The sequence below is a fragment of the Betta splendens genome, chromosome 4, assembly GCF_900634795.4.
Source record: "Betta splendens chromosome 4, fBetSpl5.4, whole genome shotgun sequence".
Taxonomy (NCBI): domain Eukaryota; kingdom Metazoa; phylum Chordata; class Actinopteri; order Anabantiformes; family Osphronemidae; genus Betta; species Betta splendens.
This window is the reverse complement of record NC_040884.2, coordinates 27,779,476-27,796,777: the sequence shown is the minus strand read 5'-3', so window position 1 is coordinate 27,796,777 and position 17,302 is coordinate 27,779,476. Positions and strand designations below refer to the sequence as shown.

The 17,302-nt window shown below is 48.6% G+C and overlaps 1 protein-coding gene across 1 annotated transcript in view; it reads right to left on the bottom strand.

Moving 5' to 3' along the window:
• Positions 1–17,302, bottom strand: part of scfd2 (sec1 family domain containing 2) — a 60,838-nt gene that overhangs the window by 21,148 nt on the left and 22,388 nt on the right. The window contains exon 5 of the mRNA XM_029149224.3: positions 9,714–10,020. Within this exon, the coding sequence (XP_029005057.1) occupies positions 9,714–10,020 (307 nt within the window). The remainder of the gene's footprint in view (positions 1–9,713; positions 10,021–17,302) is intronic.

Here is a 17,302-nt window from a genome sequence, read left to right as displayed (position 1 = left end):
GTGTGTGTGTGTGAAGATAGAGAGACGGAGCTGAAGGACAACCGCGCAGAGCCACAGATAGCGGCGACGCAGCTCCGATCCTGCGATAGAGCAGGCGCTGTGCGTCCGGCGGCCTCTGGGTTCTGCTGGACTGAATTACATGCAGCAGACCTCGCCTTTGACCCCCGAAGCGACGCTGACCCGGGGGCAAAGCATGGGAACGCTGCATGTGCAGGACTGTGGCAGCGGAGGGAAAGAGAAGCCGGCGGCGTTTTCATCCCCGTCGGACATTAAATTGTGTATTTGTGCCAACAAGTTCGTCCGCGGCTGTTTATTGACTGTGCAAAGCCATTACTGCACAGTCGGGCCCAGGGAATACACATGTGATTGTGAGGGAGAGTTGTGGGTTTCATTTGATACCTGGAATCTAAATAAACAGCCCGGACCTGCCAGAACTGGACCCAGAGAAAAAAAAAAACTCCACTGATATCTGAGCCTCTGGGTCTGTTTACAGCCTCATCATTCAACACACACACACACACACACACACACACACACACACACACACACACACACACACACACACACACACACACACACACACACACACACACACACACACACACAGGGCTCTCTGACAACAACTGTTCCAATTTCACTCATCAGGCTGTTGCTGCGTACAGATATTGAGGGTCTGAGCAAAGACATTGAACAAATTTGATGCGAAATCCAGTATGAAACGAAAGGACTTGTTTTCGACCATGAAGAAGTCTCTATAAAGGGGCAAGAGAGGGGTGGGACCCGGCAGAAAGCTAAAGGAGATTGAAGCCACATGTGGAAGCGCGGCACACATCCACACAGAGATTGATTAGTCTGGAATGTTTTTTTTCTTTCCTCACTAAAAGCAGAGAAATGATGCAGTGAAGCCCGAGCACGACAACACACAGCTCGTACACCGTAGCCCATTGTAGAGCCCCCCCCTCACTTTTATCTTCTCACTGTGACTCACACCCATCTACACATTCAGACACATGCTATTGTGTGGTGCAGTGACTCACAGCTTCTCAAGCAGGAGAGCGGTGAGCCGCTGAGCGAGGTCTCGCTTGCAGACAGAGGCGGCGCAGAACGAGCGCGGCGAGTCCGAGTTCTTATCTGCGAGACCCAGTTCTACAAGCGCCACAGATAAAGAGCAAGCGATCCATCTCCCCACTGACTGCTGCTTTCGGAGAGGAACAAACCTCTGGTGCTGCTCGAAAAGGAGGGTTAACGTGAAGCGGGGGAGGGGGGGGGGGGGGGGCTTGTATGAGCCTGTAGGTCCCACAGTGAGGAGGAGCAGGATGAGAGTGCGTTTCAGAGAGATGCGTCGCGTCGTGAGGGGCATCGTGGGAACCAGAGCCACGAAGGCATGCTCATTTTAGAGGAGACACGTCTTTAGGAGAATGCGGAGCCAATTCAAACTGTTTGTGGCCTGAGGCTGTAACAAGTCCAAGCCAAGGGGCAACATGCAAAGTCCAGGAAAGGTCTCAAAGCAGGACCCTTCTGGCTGCAGGGACAGTACATCACCACGCTTCCCAGAACTGCTATTCTTTGTCCTTCAGTTACACAGACCTGTCAGATATCACCTTCCCGCCGTGTTTGTCCACAAAACATTTCATTCCAATAAGCACTTTTCTCAGGAGGATTCCTAGTGGTGACAGAACATCAGCTACAATATCTTAGGAGTCACATATACTTTGGGACTGGGTTGTGGACAGTATTTGTGACAGAATAGACTGAATAGATGCCCAAAACTGACAGAAATCACTTGACTCATCGGTTTGATACTACATATATCTGTTCATCTGATCATTCTGATGGGGATGGATTTCACAGTCCCGGCAACTCTATTTCAGTTTCTACAATGCGACCTGCCTCAAACTTGATTGAGGATGATTCTGACTGATTCGGGGGCCAGTGCACAGTCAGGAGTTAAAGATAAGGAGGTCAAATGGAAAAGCATGGCCCTACATGTGTATCATGTACAGCTGGTTTGATCGGGCAGCGCTGAAGGGAAGGCAGCGGTGACATGTGAAGAGAAGGGAGTCATTGCAAAGCAGAGGAGCAAGGCAGAGATAAGGTGCCAAGTCCCACAGACACAGAGGAAGCCTCCTATCACAGGAAGCTTCTCCTGCAAATGTCAGATCCTCGTAATCGCCGCTCCACTTCCTCCTGGAGACCCCAGAGAGGCACAGTATCACACGCGGGCTCACCACCAGAACCATACTGTAAACTCACCCAGCTACAGGAGCAGCCTACACATGCAGATCATGCTGGGGTTAAAGTCAACATCAGCATGGATTAAAGGGTGAGGCCACTGCCAACGTGACTGCCAGCAGTGAGTGTACTGTGTGTGTGTGTGTGTGTGTGTGTGTGTGTGTGTGTGTGTGTCTGTAATATTCTTGGCCTGAGGGTGGACAAGTGGACAATAATAACCCACAACTCCAGTCCTCCACAAAAGATAATGTATGTCCCACTTACCAAAATTGGTTAGTGTAACACAAAACCACAACAGACTGCTAATAACACCCCCTCTTCATACACAGCAGCCCAACACAAACTTCATAATAAGTCAATCAAAACACAGCGGGCCAATCCGCTCCCACAGACTTAGCAGGCCTGTCACAGATAAGTCGGGCCCCAGTGACCACAGCTAAAACTGAAAACACTGCTGTAGTTTTAATTGTTGAAAAGTCAAGTTCAAGTAAATACATGTACAGTAGCAGCTGCTAAAGATTGTGTGTGTTTGTGTGTGTGTGTGTTTGTGTGTTTTGTCTGGTTCAGGGGGGCTTAGCAACTTTTTACTCAATTACTCCCACCTGAGAGGTAGATGTTTGTGCTATGTGTGGTGTGAGACTGAAGAGAGCTATATGATGCTAAAACAGCTCAGCCACATCGAAAAAAACCTCTCTGAGAACTACATTCTTCACTTAAGCTGACTTAATTTCAACAGGATCCTCAGTATCCATTAACAGACTGCATCATTTCCATTTGCAGGAGCTGAATTACAAATCGCGTAACTAATGTCACTTTATCACCACTCAATAAATAAGTGAGTGTTTCATTAGCAAGTAAGCACAGAGGTTGTGTGCGACTGTGAGCGATGTTACTGAGGGACCGCAAACACTTCCAGCAGCACTATGTGAGGAGAAAGTCCAAGGAGGGGAAGGAGGCGTGGACAGGAGAACAAGAGCAGGAGAAAATTAGAAGCATACATCCCATCCTGGAAACAACACATCCCATAAAGTGGATATTATTAGGGTTTGTTATCACTGCAGTATGGAGAGGCCAAAAATAGCAAGTGCTTTCAGTGTGAAGGCTTGAGTTTGTGTGTTCTGAGTTACGGAGGCCGGAGAATAAACTGGTGTGTGGGGGGGCTGCATAGTGGGGGCTCTGGCCTTAAAGTGGAGACGGTTATAGGGAGGCGTGTATGTGGGTGACGTCTAATGGGTTTATTTTCAGGGATGCTGAATTTACACTGGCCTCACTGACTGCCAGTACGTTCGCCCCCGGACAGATGCGCTCACCTGCACCGGGAGCGGGCCGAGACAGATGCGACGGCGCCGAGCTCAGGGGACGCGGCGCAGACGGCAGGCAGCTGTCGGCATCAAAGGCAGCGCCCGAGTCCACACAAGAGAGAGTGAGGGGGCGGTGGAAAGCACACAGAACCGCTGGAGATGAGGTGAAACGATGGAGACACGGACAGAAAACCTAAACCTGCTGCTTGTGATAAGAAATATGTGTGATTGACAGCTGGATGAACACAATCAGTCTGCAGCACTCAGCTGTTCTGAGTTGCTTTCGTAGTTCCTCTACTAAACACTGGACTGGAAAAGCCCCTGTATGTGTGGTGTATCAACATTTAAGTATTTATTTTCTGACCTGAAGAAACATTCATCTGAAACCTGAGAATTTTAGAATTTAAAGATGCAAAAGTGTGAATATGTTGTCAGAAAACAAGACCTGTGACAAAACATGATGACACCTGTACAGACTGCGTTGGTTCAAAAACAACACACCAACATGAGGAACATGTTGAACCCCCCGTGACCCCCCCTCCAAAAAAAAGAACGCATTGGTGTACGGTGCAATATAAATTCAACAGGTCGGGCAAAGGAGAACAACACATGATGAAAGTCCAGTAATCAATACTCCCTAAGGGAGACCTAGAATGTATGAGGCTCATATGAAAAAAAACTAAATATGGAAGGAAATACTGTGTTTTCAAGCCAAAGAGTCCGTGCTTCTAAGTGGTTCACATACAAGGCGCAACTGGATTTTTCATAATTAAAAGATCCAAATTAGGTCCAATCCAAAACCACGATGCACAAACTACATGTGCAGCAGATGACCTCATGTGTAAATGCAGCTCAGGCAGCGTTCATAGACTGAACACTGGGGCTGAGGCACGTAGACTATTAAGTCATTACAACACTAGGCTGGAGGAGCGGAGTCCAGACATTTCCTCTAAAACGCCCCCCCCCTCGTAGGCCGTGCGCCTGGTCAGCGTGGAGGTCGGCTGAGTAGATAATCCTATCTCTGATTGTGTCCATCACACTCCTTAAGACACCACCAGAACCCGCAGAAAGGGACCAGACACCGGGCCACATGGAAAGAAAGACTCCTTTCTCCTCATTCCTCGCTATCTGGTTCTATCTATTGGCTGGACCTGCAGTCCTCCATGGGGACAATTGATAACACAGACCATTACCTCCTCCAGAATTACAACCACCTAAAGATACTAAAGGATGGAGCATGTCCTAAACAAAGCAGGGGCATGGAATGGAAGACAAAAGAACAGAAAGTCTAGGGGGGGGAATTGGCGGAGGAGAGAAAAATGTGTACTTCTTAGCTGCTCGGCTGGATGACTAAGTATGAGGAGAGAGGCCGTAAAAGAGGAACGGAGGAGGAGGCAGGGGAGTAGGGGGCGTTCCTCCTGGCTTGATTAACACCAGGCCTCCTGACAGGAAGTGACCCGGCCAGCTCATAGCGCCAGGAGAGCTTCCATCTGGTGCTGAGACCGTGGAGGAATTCTCCTGCCAGGAGAACCTCGAGCTGAATGAACACGTCTGCAGCGACTGGTTCCCACTGCTTGTGCAGGACACAAAGCAATGACCCGTCCATGTAAAAGCGGCCTCGATAGCTACACGGAGGGGATCGCAACCTGCGCCGGTCCATTTTGGTCAAAGGGTACAGTTGGATGTCCAGGTGAAAGTGGGTTAGTTCTGTGGACTGTGACTGGGAATGAAAATTGCACGGAGTGAGATGGGGGAGGGGGGGGGGGGTTGTTGCAGAGAGCAAGGCGACAGTTTGGGAGGAAACGGGTACATTAGGACAGGTCATCTTTCACTGGCGTCTGGAATCCTGAATGTAAACAACGTCTTCCGCACCAACAGATAAAACACAGATATACTGTAGAAACCAAGAGGCTCTGCTGAAAAACAGTCATATCACAATCTACCAACACACACACATACACAGAGTTACAAATATTCTTTAAACAAGCCGTTCGTTTCCACGACCATCTCTGTCTGAGTCACAGAGAGAAGTGCACAGACACGCGCGCCTCCTCCGAATCCTCCGCCCCGGAGTGCGAGTGCTGTGGACGGACGCGCTCACTCCCAGGGGAGCCAGGCGGCGTCCCCGACCCGGCCGAGGAGCGGGCGGGGCGGGCCGAGGACTCGCTCCCCGACCCGCCGCCGCCTGCGTGTGCAGGGGCCGGGGGGCCGGGGGGCCGGGGGCTGGGCGTCCCGCAGACGGTCCCTCTGGACCCGGCGCATGCGTGCGCGTCTGGGATGCATTTCGCTGAGCCAGCGCTTTCGCTCGTCTGCGTGGATAGTGTCCTCTTTCACCCCACGGGCCCGACTCCCGGCAGCGGCGAGAGTGCTTACGAGCCCTTTATGATGTGCATTTCCTGCCGTAAATAAGAAGCAGAGGAATTCTCTGCTGAGCGCTAACACACTCCATAAAGCAAACAGAGGTGTAAACTACACTCGGGGCCAGGTCTGTGAAATCCACCCGACTAACTGTAGATACCTCTCAGACGGGCCTGACTTACAGTGCTGAGGCCTCTTTGTACATGAAGTGCAGTACTTTAGTGTATTGGACAGCATTGTAAAACAAGTAGGTGCTAATAAAAAAATGCCTCCAAAGCGATAAAAGCAAACACAAGCTGTTGCCTTTTATACTTCTTCACTGCCAGTGGCCTGGATTTGAAGATGTGAAGCTCCTCCAAGAGGCACTTGTGCGGCGTTTTAGGCTTTTGGTTTCATTCTGACTCGACATTTCTGTCATGTGAGATGAAAGACGAACAAAGTGCAAGTCATGCATGCGCTCGAATGGGGATGAGAAAAACTCATGACAAAGCATGAAGAGCAGCGTAACAGAGTGTGTCCGTCACCTGACCCACTTATTTGTTCATGCATCTTTCTGCTCCAGTGTTTTTTCTGGATTTCCTTTTATATTCACATGTAATGAATGAGCAAATAATTAAATAAATTTCTCTCAATGTATCGTGAAGAAATGATCCTGAGAAGGCTCATGCCAATTCTCCTCCAGTTAGAAGGCTGACCAAATGCTGACAAAGACATGAACAAGATGACAGATCAGCATTTTGGTTAGGTGAAAATACTCATTGAAGTCTGCGCTTCTGCAGCAGATGAACATAGATAAACAAATGAAAAGGATGGAGTTACTGCACCAATTTGTCAGGGGGCAGTTTTCCAAACGTACTTGCCAGTTCGACTCGCTATTCCACTTCAGCTGCAGCCATTCGAGGCCGGCCTGCTCGCTCCTCTATCAAAGTGTCCCGCTGCAGTTTGGACTGAACACCGACAGCGTGAGCAGGAACCTGCCCTGGGAGCTCACTCGGCGCAGTGCGAGTGAGTGTGGGGGTCTGTTCACGACTGTGTGTGTGTGGCCCTGCCACATAACAAGGCCTGTCTGGCCCAGCAGTGAGGAGCTGATGAGCCTGTTAATTAAAGCCCGATCTCCCTGTCATCAGCTTATCTGATGAAGTGAACTAGAGAGAGCAAATGCCACTGGCTGCTTGTTCACTCGGGGGCCTTCGCTTTTCAATTCTTGCAGTATGTGTGTGTGTGTGTGTGTGTGTGTGTGTGTGTGTGTGTGTGTGTGTGTGTGTGTGTGTGCGTGAGTGTGTGTGTGTGTGTGAGAGTGTGTGTACAGAGGAGGAAGTAAAGAAAGAGAACCAATTAAAAATAATTGGGACTAATTTAATAAAACACAGTGCAACAGGGGAAATATATTTAATCAGGCGCAATCATTAGACTAACTTATGCTTCACTTCCCCCGTGCGACCTGCCTGGTGCTTTAGGGTCTCGAAGGGAAACAGAAATAGAGGGAGGTAAAAATGAGAGGAAGATGAAGAAAGACAGAGAAATGGAAGGAAATTAAAAGACCATTTTGAGGAATAAGCGGATGGAGAGTTGGTGGCCAGAGTTATGTGTAATCCCTTTCATGTCCCTCCACTGGCCCATGTTGCCGTGCCAACCCAAACAGTGGCGTTGGGGAGGTCCGACCCGCTCGCTGCTCCCCTCCTCCTTTGCCCTGCGCACACCCCACTGACAGGATGAATAACAAACCCCGTGTGTTCCTGAGGAGGAGAGACAGCGGTGAACGTCACATGACACGGCCGCGGGTCGAGCTGCTGCCAGTAAATCACCATCATCGCCATCGGAGGACGGGGGATGTGACGTTCTCACTACTGGAGCCGTCCACCCACACGCCGACATGAGCGCGGAATTAGGGTGAAGAACGAGGGACATTTGGCTTGGCCTGGTTTCCTTCCTGGTCTACTGCAGCCCGACGATGAGAGTCTTGGTTCTGTACCAAGGAAAACCCAACATCCACAGAGGCTGACAGGAAGTAAATCCATAAAGTAGCCTGAGGAACACGCAGTTCAGCACTTCAGGGTAGTTTTTGCCACATCTGAACAACGAACAACAGCCGCTGCCACCATTTACAACCTGCACATGTGCAGCAGCCAATCGGACGACAGGTTGCTGGGGCGCCGTGGCCTCCTCCTCCTCCTCCCGCTGCCTTGCCCACAAGCAACCTGCCTCCTTCTACATGCGGTACTGGCTGCAGAACGTTTCCCACTCTGCAATAAGCCCGAACCATAATCTTGGATAATACCGTTCAGCGCTCTAATCGAAGCCAGGCCCCGAGGAAACAACAACACATGCCGTATAGCTGGGTTCAGTTCACGCAACCAGACACAAACACGGCGGCGACGAGGTCAAGTTCTGAAGGTAGAATGGGGTGCAGACAGGTCAGACTGGAACATGTAATAGAAAAGAAATCTACAATATAAAGTAATCTGAAAAGCTCATTTCCTGAAGATGCTCTTTAATGGAGCTCCCAGAAGGAGGTTGATCGCAGGGCGGGGGTGAGAAAACGTTTGCAGGCTTCTTTTCTACGTACGATTCCCAACTCGCTACCGTTCCTTGTCTGACCCTCTCGTTCCCTCCTATTGGCTTGGAGATCTTCTTTGTGTATGTTTGCCTTGTGTTTCTGCACCCAGTTTGTGAATGCATCTTCAACGTGCTCTGGTCGCTCGCATTGGCCAAAAGAAACAAAATAGAAGAATTTGTAAAAACAGCGTTCTCATGGCGACCAGGTTTCACTCCACGTCTGGTTTCCATTTAGGTCCCCTTAATTGGGGAGAATGTCACAATCGATGTTTTGCTCTGGATGCTGAGAAAGACGACCTCCCGCCTCATGTTACTCCGGCCCGAGCGGCCATAAAAGACCTCCGCACAAACGCTTACATGCGCATACACGCGTTTTAAATTTAAAGAGAGACCAGCTCTGAATGCACACGTGTGCACACGCTGTATTCCGTCTGAGACACACCTGGCACACTATGAGAGGGTAATTTCCAATGAAGTGTTTATAACAGAGAGTCGGGTTTTTAACATGAGCCACATCTTTTGGACTGCGTCTGCCAAGAGGCCCCTCCACTCCTGGCTCCAGTCGGCCAAGTCGAGCAGGAGGAGAGAGAGAGACTATGGGAAAGAAAAAGACAAGCTTCACTGGAGCCTTAGGTAGATTTGCCAACCATGTATACAAATTTATGTGTATATATATTTAATATGGGCTTATGTGCAATTTGAGATGAAAACCTCAACAGCAGTGGAGTATTTAGGGTGTGTGCTAAGGTGCTGAGGGAGTCAAAACTAAAAGTAGCTCTAATTATGAAGTGTGTGTACAGGCTCAAGGTTAAAGATGCTATTACTCTGGGAGGTACAGCCGGCTGTGGTGTGGAGCTACATGCTTAATTCATCCTGAGAGCTGCGTGGCCTTGAACTGCTCTGCCACAGTTAGCACCCGTCGGCTGAGGCTGCAGCTCACTGTCACGGCGCTGCGTTTATGGAGATTGACGCCGAGGGTCTCATATCGCACACACAAGCTCAAACATTCCCACACTTTGTGCGTCGCCGCTTGCCAAGCGGACACAGAAGTGTGATAGAGCGGGTCCGGGAGAAGGATGGGGTGTTAAGAGTTTGATTCGAAATCCCCCCATTAACTGTGCCGACAGGCAGAGAGGGGGAAATAAACATGAGCTGTTCTCACTCTCGTGCTCTAATTCTTTCCTTGTAGACCGTTAGCTAATTTGGCGACGTGAGCGTGCTCCTGGAAGCAATCACAACGCTACGACTGCGCTGACTCTATCTCACCGGTGAGTTTCTGCAGCAGCGGGCTGAGCTCTGTCTCGCTGGTGACGACCAGAGTGAGCGCTCCTATCAGCTCCCTCTCCAGCTTCTCCAGCTCTTCCTCCTCCTCCTCCTCCTCCTCGGCATCCTGGCCTGCTGCTGGCTGCGCCTCGTCGGCCAGGGAGTACAGATAGACCAGCAGGGAGATCAGCTCGTCAGGTCCGCACTCATCCCCCCTGCTCCTCGAGGCTGCGCTGCTCTCGCCGCCGCGGGGCTTCATCAAGGGCAGCAACTGCCTCAGCACCGCAGGGAAGCTAGAGCCTCCAAGAGCCTGTAAACACACAGACGAGCAGGTTGTTGGTGAAACTGTAAAAAGCCCATTTAAGACATGATGAGTATGTTGCACTGTTTGGATTTGTTTTTGTGCCTGTTGAAAACATAGTGTGAGGATTTAGGCTACAAGCACGTGCGGATGAGCTCATCGTTCCATTTGCTAGTTTTACAGCTCAGAGAGTAGCTGAGGTAATGTTTAATTATGCTTCATTCTTCTGATGTATTTCGCATGGCCACTGAACTATTTTCTCTCCCTGTCGGACTCGCACAAAAACACAAACGCGCCGACGAGGCCTCAGCGTTCGGGGCACTGTTCAGGTGCAGTGACCTGTGTCAGCGAGCTTCTCTGAGCAGGTCTGAATAGTTCCTCCAGCATGGTGTTGATCACATTACCATCTACAGGACACTGGCCACCGTAACAACAAGGGGTGAACTCATAGACCTACATATAAAAGAAGGGCGTGAAGTTAAATATTATAAAACAGAAGAAAGAGCAATAAAGTTAAGAGATGGAGAAAGAAGGAGCTGAAAAAAACAGATTTATTATAACAGGAATCAGATTGGAGCTGTTAGTGTGGACAGAGGACTGTATCCTTGTGTTGGATGGAGCTACAAATGCCCCTGTGCATAGTTTTAATGTCACGAGTGATTTCCCTGTAAAGAGCTTTGTATTTCTCTCACCAAGACAAACAAGCTCTGAGAATGAGAGGCTTTGGGCTTTGTGCTGGGCCCACGGGGGGGGATCCTGTATCCGACCCAGAAGAACAGCTCAGTGAGCCAACGACGCAAAAACAATGGGACCCAAAGGTGGGGAGCCAAAGCCTGAGAACTGACTGTCCCTCTTAAAGTGGTGTCCGTGAAGACGTGTGTTAAGCCGGTCCGTTTCTGTTCACATTTCAAGGTCCGCTTCAGAGAGTTGCTTTAAATAATTTCACTGTGAAATCTTTTACTATGAATAGTAGCGTGTCACACTATCCTAACCTGCAAGGTAGCGTCTTTTGCCAAGTCAGTTCACTCCAACAAGGCCTCTCTGCCTCCCACCGCCAAGCACTCGCCCCAGGGACCGTTCAAGTGCAATCTCACCACACATTTTTCCCCTTAAACATTGTGAAATCAAATAGCCCTCCGAGCTGCACGCATTCGAATGGCCAAACAGTGTTTGCTCACGGAGAGAGAAAGTGCAAGCGACTACACATTCTGCCTCTCGTTTTGTCATCTATTTGATTCTCCAGCGTGCTACTATCAAGAAATGACATTTTCATTTTCTAATAGTGAGAGCTTCGAATGCATCTCATGAAACAGAGTATGGGTAAGTGGAGAAGATAAAACGCAGGTGTGGGCTACCACCTCAAGAAGCACGCCCAGTCCTACCTTACACACAGCTGATCACCTGGATCAGGTGTGTGTAACCTGGCTGTAAGATGCTTGTTTGATATGATGATATATATATGATTTTTACAGTATCTTGAGGTAATCTTGGTAATGTTGTTTATAAGCAGGAATGCTGCTGTAATATAGAATGTTAAAAATACAATTATTTAAGTTGATTTCATCATTAAAATTTATAGCTCTTCTGTTCTAATTTGTTCTTAAGAAAATACAAATATTTTGGATTAATTGATGAACACTTATTTTAAGAGAGAGCAAACACCCACATTCGGAACCACAGACCTAGTAAACTAGTTCTATATGAACTACAGTATAGCTGCTATAGCTATGGGTCGGCCAACAAGGTTGTTACGGTCTTCTTTATGCTGGAAGTAAGTTTGTAAAATAAAATGTGCACTGTACAGTTTGTGTATGTTTTCACCTGCACTCTGCTCTAACTGGGTTCTTTCAGAAGGTCTTTACAAGCTGCTGTCAGCTGCACTCCATGAAGTGAAGGTCACCAGGCGGACGACAGAGACTGAACTGGGTAGACTGACTTACAGTACACTGTGCTCTTTCCAGTTAAAATGAACAATGCTTGACTCATGGCACAGAGGCTCAGGGGAGGGGTGAAGTACTGTACGCCTCCTTCAGATGGGAATTAAAGATCATGCCTTCATTTTACAATCTGACTAAACTGAAGTGTGCTGTGTTTTATTACATTTGACCAAAGAAATGGTTTGATTTGCAAGATAAGCATTTACAAACTGCAGCATATGATAATAAAAATGTTCAAAATCAAATACTGAGCCTACTCTCCATCATTGTAATACAGGTTTAAAGGTTAAGGCATCAATTACTGTATAAAGTTCTAAACAGGGACCAGTCAACTATTCGTAGCTGTTAATACAAGGAGCACCAGTGAGCTAAGCACATTTTCCCACATATATATTATGCTTTTTGATTTGTAAAATTCCGTCTAGCTGAATCTGTCAGATTCCCCCATAAAAACATTCCCAATGAAACAAAGACGGCTAAATTCACATGACATTCGGAGTCGGCGCCAGGAGCCAGGCAGATTTTGGGGCTGCTCCTGAACTATAGCACTGCAGCTGTAAAAACAGGAAGCCAACGTTATTATTACACACCATCCCTGAATGTGCTGCTCCTGCTGCCATGCTCTAATGTCACCATTACACACAATGATATGACTCTGTCCAAACAGATGCTAATTTTAGAGCTTGCAATGACTGAAATATCTTAAAATCACTACCACTGAATTACTGGTCGAAGACCTTCAGAATCATTTGCTTCTCACTCAGGCCTTTGCACCAATCTGGCACCATGTTCTGGTTTGAATCTACATACTACTGATTGACAGATTACTCTTTGGCAACCCCAGCTTTCCTGGGGTCCATAATGGCTCACCATTGCCCAATCACAGAGCCCGGCCAAACTCCGCCCCTGCCCGGCACAGCCTGAACAGGAAACCAGCTCCAGATGCAACCCCTGGAGGAAGGTGAGTGTTTCAGATGCAGCGCAGCGCACTAACCAGAACCAGTCCTCGCTCGCCGCGCTCCCTGCCTGCACAATGAACCTTTTTCTGGGCCCGGGGGCAGGGGGAGGGGACGGTACTGAAGGTGGGGGGGCTTGTGGGAGCATGAACAAAGTTGGCTATAGGTCAGTTGTTCTAGCGAAGCAAAGCCACTCTCGGCAGGAGTCACCTTACATAGATGTCAGCCAGTTCATCATTACCATAGCAACAAGAAGAAGAAGAAAAAAACGCTTGTTTCAGTTCTTTTGGAAAAGCACACATGTGCTTCATTTGCAAATATGTAATCACATCCAATTTGCATTCACAAATAACACGCAGGGCTGGGAGCCATACAAGCAAGCCCCCAGCAAAAAGTGCATACAGTAAATCTTAATAGTTAGAAGACAGCAACAAAGAGTTGACTCTAAATTGTGTAGAGCAAGCTTGCTATTGATTTGTAGTAGAACAGCTGGAAAACAAACAAGCATGTTTGCACCCTCGGAGAAGCTGGCAGGATTCTGAACACGCAAACGATGACAAAAACTTGGAGCAGCCTCACAAAAAGCCGTGACAGGCGTCCTGGAAGCGAGCGCCTCATCTGACTACAGTTTCTCGGCAGGGACACCTGCTCTCTGTAACCCGCCGCGCTGACAGCCGCGCATCCGAAAAGAGGCTTCGCCGGAAAATTTCTGTTTAATAAAAGACGGAAACGCGCCGTAAGACGAGCGGAAGGCAGAGATGAAGTTTACCTTTGGCTCTTTTTTTTATGGCCATTTCTTCCCGTCGTGTGTGACAAGTGTCAGGTCCTTTACAAGCAGAGCGGAAACGCGACTCTAAACACAAGGGGAACAGGTCTGCACCGAGGATCACAAGCTGAACAACGGAAGAATTCATAAAATGAGGAAAACCATGTGCAAAAGTAGCTGAATGTGTGTTAATCTGGAAAACAACAACATACTGTAACTACATCCTATTTCTATTCAAATGATGGCTACTACTACTACTACTACTACTACTACTACTACTACTACTACTACTGCTACTCCTACTACTGCTACTACTGCTACTGTGTGAGGGATGACTAGCAGACAGTGACCGATCATGATGGGACGCCTCCTAACTTTAAGATGATCTCTGGCTCCACCAGCCTGATCCTCGTTCGCCGTGGAGCGGCTCTGTCTTGTTTCTGCCCGGCTGAGCCGCCCGGTGGCACGTCTCTGTGGGCGAGGGAACGATGGAGTGGTGAACGTGGAGAGGCTCGGCTGAAGGTCAGCTCGCCGGGGGGGGGGGGGGGGGGGGGGGGGGGGGGGCTTCAGCTTTGACGTCACTCCTCCCTATCACCTCATCCCCTTTCATCCGCGCGTTCTCCTTCCTGTTGTGCGTGCGGAGGTTGGCCGGGCGCAGGGCTCCGGGGCTGTAATTTAGCCAAGACGCAAGACCCAATGGCAGACACAAACACGCGGTCCCCGCACCCCCCCGTCACCGCCAGCCGGCCACATGCTGGTCACTGCGGCTGGACTCCGTCTGCCCGGCACACGACAGCCTGCTCGCTTATCGCGCTCGGAGCGGGAGCTGCACTGGGGCTTTTAATGTGAAACTCCCAGCGCTTTGGAAATACTGTAGAAGGCAATTAATGGGCCTTTATTTTTGCCACATAGGCTGCAACAGATTATGGCGTAATTCACCAGATGAGAACAGCCACAAACCCCGGGGCCGTGTAAAACCTCACGCACTTTTCTCACACCGAGCGAAACTGTGCATTCATTGAGACGGACACACACCCACGTACACACACACACACAACCCCTTTCTGCTAATCCTGCCAAAGACAGTACATTACATCTACTGCTAATTGACTCAGGAGCCTCCAGCAGGGGGAAAACATCCTGAGGTAAATAGACTGTTCCCTCACCACAATTCACCCGACGGGGTTCAAGGCAAAAACAACCGGCTTTGACATTTTGCAGTTGCTCAGTGTCGGTTTTCACCGCGGCCAGTTACAAACAAGCGTCACAGAAGGTATCACTTTTATTTTCTTGTTGCTTTTCTAATGAAGACGCTTGTGGTGTGAAAGAGTCAAGCCGCCCATATGATTTTAGTTTCTGTCCCACACATGGACGAGGAGGGGCAGAGTGGGGGTGAATAACTTTAAACAGCACATAGAGGATCATTTCAAAATAAAAGTTGGGCTTTTATTTGGGCTAAATGCTGATATATAAATGTGTAGTCAATTTTTCTGATCCATTGTCTGTTTAAACTCAGTGAAATAAAACCTTTGCTGGTGACGTTTCTTTCAAGGCTCGTAACCACTTTCGATCATTAGGGGGCACTGTTGCGCCACGACATGCTGAGGGACGCCTGGTCTCAGCCAGCACCGATTGTCTCTTTCCCTCCAAAACCCCGTCCCTCCATCCTGGACCAGGCTCCAACAGACAGGAAACAGGCTGGAGTTGAAGTGTTGGATGTTTTTTAACTATTAGCTGCATCTTAGATGATGGCGGGGCACTTCTTGACCTCATCTGCAGCCATGTTGATCTGGCATCAGGCTGCTGTAGCAGATGCAAAGCTCTGTCATTGATCTATTTGAACTTCTGCAGCGGAGCTTGAATAAAACATGGGATTTATGATGAGCAAATGAAGTTGTTTCTCTAACTAGCGTCTTGTGATGTAAGTCAGGACTCTGGGGTACAGCTCAGGGTTACGAGTGTATGTTGATGAGACTTTAATATTGTTTTGCCACAGGGAAAAGGGCTTCTACTGAACCCCACATTAACACTGAGGTCACAGACATTACATCAGATTTATGTGCAAAATGAAAAAAAGTGCACATCTGTTTCAGGCACACGGGCCCTGGACCCATCAAGGCTGGGCGTGTATCATGTAAATACACAGTCTACATCATAATCGGAGTTGTCCTGCCAACCTGTGCATATCTCTGCATTAGACACCACAAACACGCCTACACATGGCTGCTCTTCCCCAAACATTTATAGAACACTCATTACACACACAGGAAATGGAAAACAACTAATCTCCAGCCGTTTCGGCAAGCTCACACCTGGGAGGATGTAAAAATGAGTTATGCTCAAACTATGAAGATGCTGCAACAGTTTAAGTAAGAAACCAAATCCTACAGGACAAATAATGAAGAAAAGGGAGGGCAAGGCAACGTGTTATGATATTCACTAATCAGTGGTGGGACTGTCAGGTCACATGATGCTCCCTGACGACCGCGTTCAGAGGGCTGCTCTATTTACCAGTCAATTATGAGCAACACGATTATTTACTGTCTGAGCTGGGAGGCTAACATGAGACATAGCTACGTCAATAAAAACGGAATAAATAAAGATCTGGAGCACACAGGCACACAATCATGAAATAAACACATTATGTAGTAAAGACCGCGTAATAAACAGTTACAGGCATATTCTTCCAGAGTTTTTTTTTAACTGGAAACCCATGGTTCACACATGAAGGAGACAGAAAACAGAGTTAGGAAATAAAAGCCACAGACAGGGTTAAGGGGTTGCATGAAGAGGGGACTTTCAAAATAAAAGCTCAGAGGACACATCTTGTTATTTCTACTTCCAAGTTTTCTTTTCGAAGGAATTCAGTCCGGCTTAACAGTCAGTGCCATTTTCAACAGCGACTTGACTCAGTATCAGAGCAGTGGACTGTGCCAGGGTGGCACTCACACACAGCGCTCCTCTGTCACACCTCCACAGCAGCTCCCCCATCGAAGCGGCGTTAGCCCAGTCCGAGTGCAGACACGCGCAGACGCACGGGCAACAGAGGGTGTATGTGTTACACTTGTGTTTACCGAAGTGTCACGGCGAGGGCTGCATGCAACATGCAGGCCAGAATGAAAGGGAGCACAGACGTGTAGCAATCCCTCTGCAGACGACTTGTCTGCGCACTAACACCCATCACCCTGCATGGATTCCATCTGCTAGAGCACTTTGAATATCAGGGTTTTTTTTTTTTTTTTACCAGGATCACATTTTAGCAGTTCATTACCCCACATTATGGGTAGACCAGCAGAGGAGGAGACAGGGGTCAGGACGGAGACAGACTGACAGATTGGTTTATATACCCGAGCCGACGTGGATGTGTGCGTACGTTAAAAGAAAACACAGGTCTGCTCTTCTGACGCTGGTTTGGCACCCAGGCTGAAACAGAACAATACAAACAACATCACCCAAAGTCTCTGCTGCACAAACATTCCCAGAGCCCTAAGCCACCAGCTCTGCTAAAAACACCACCAGGGGGGCAATGAGACAAGCTCCAACCATTATCACCTAACACCTCATTTTACACACGTCTCTCCACTATTCTCTACCTTTTCCAAGATGTCTTAACCCATTCCCAAGCGCAGCCC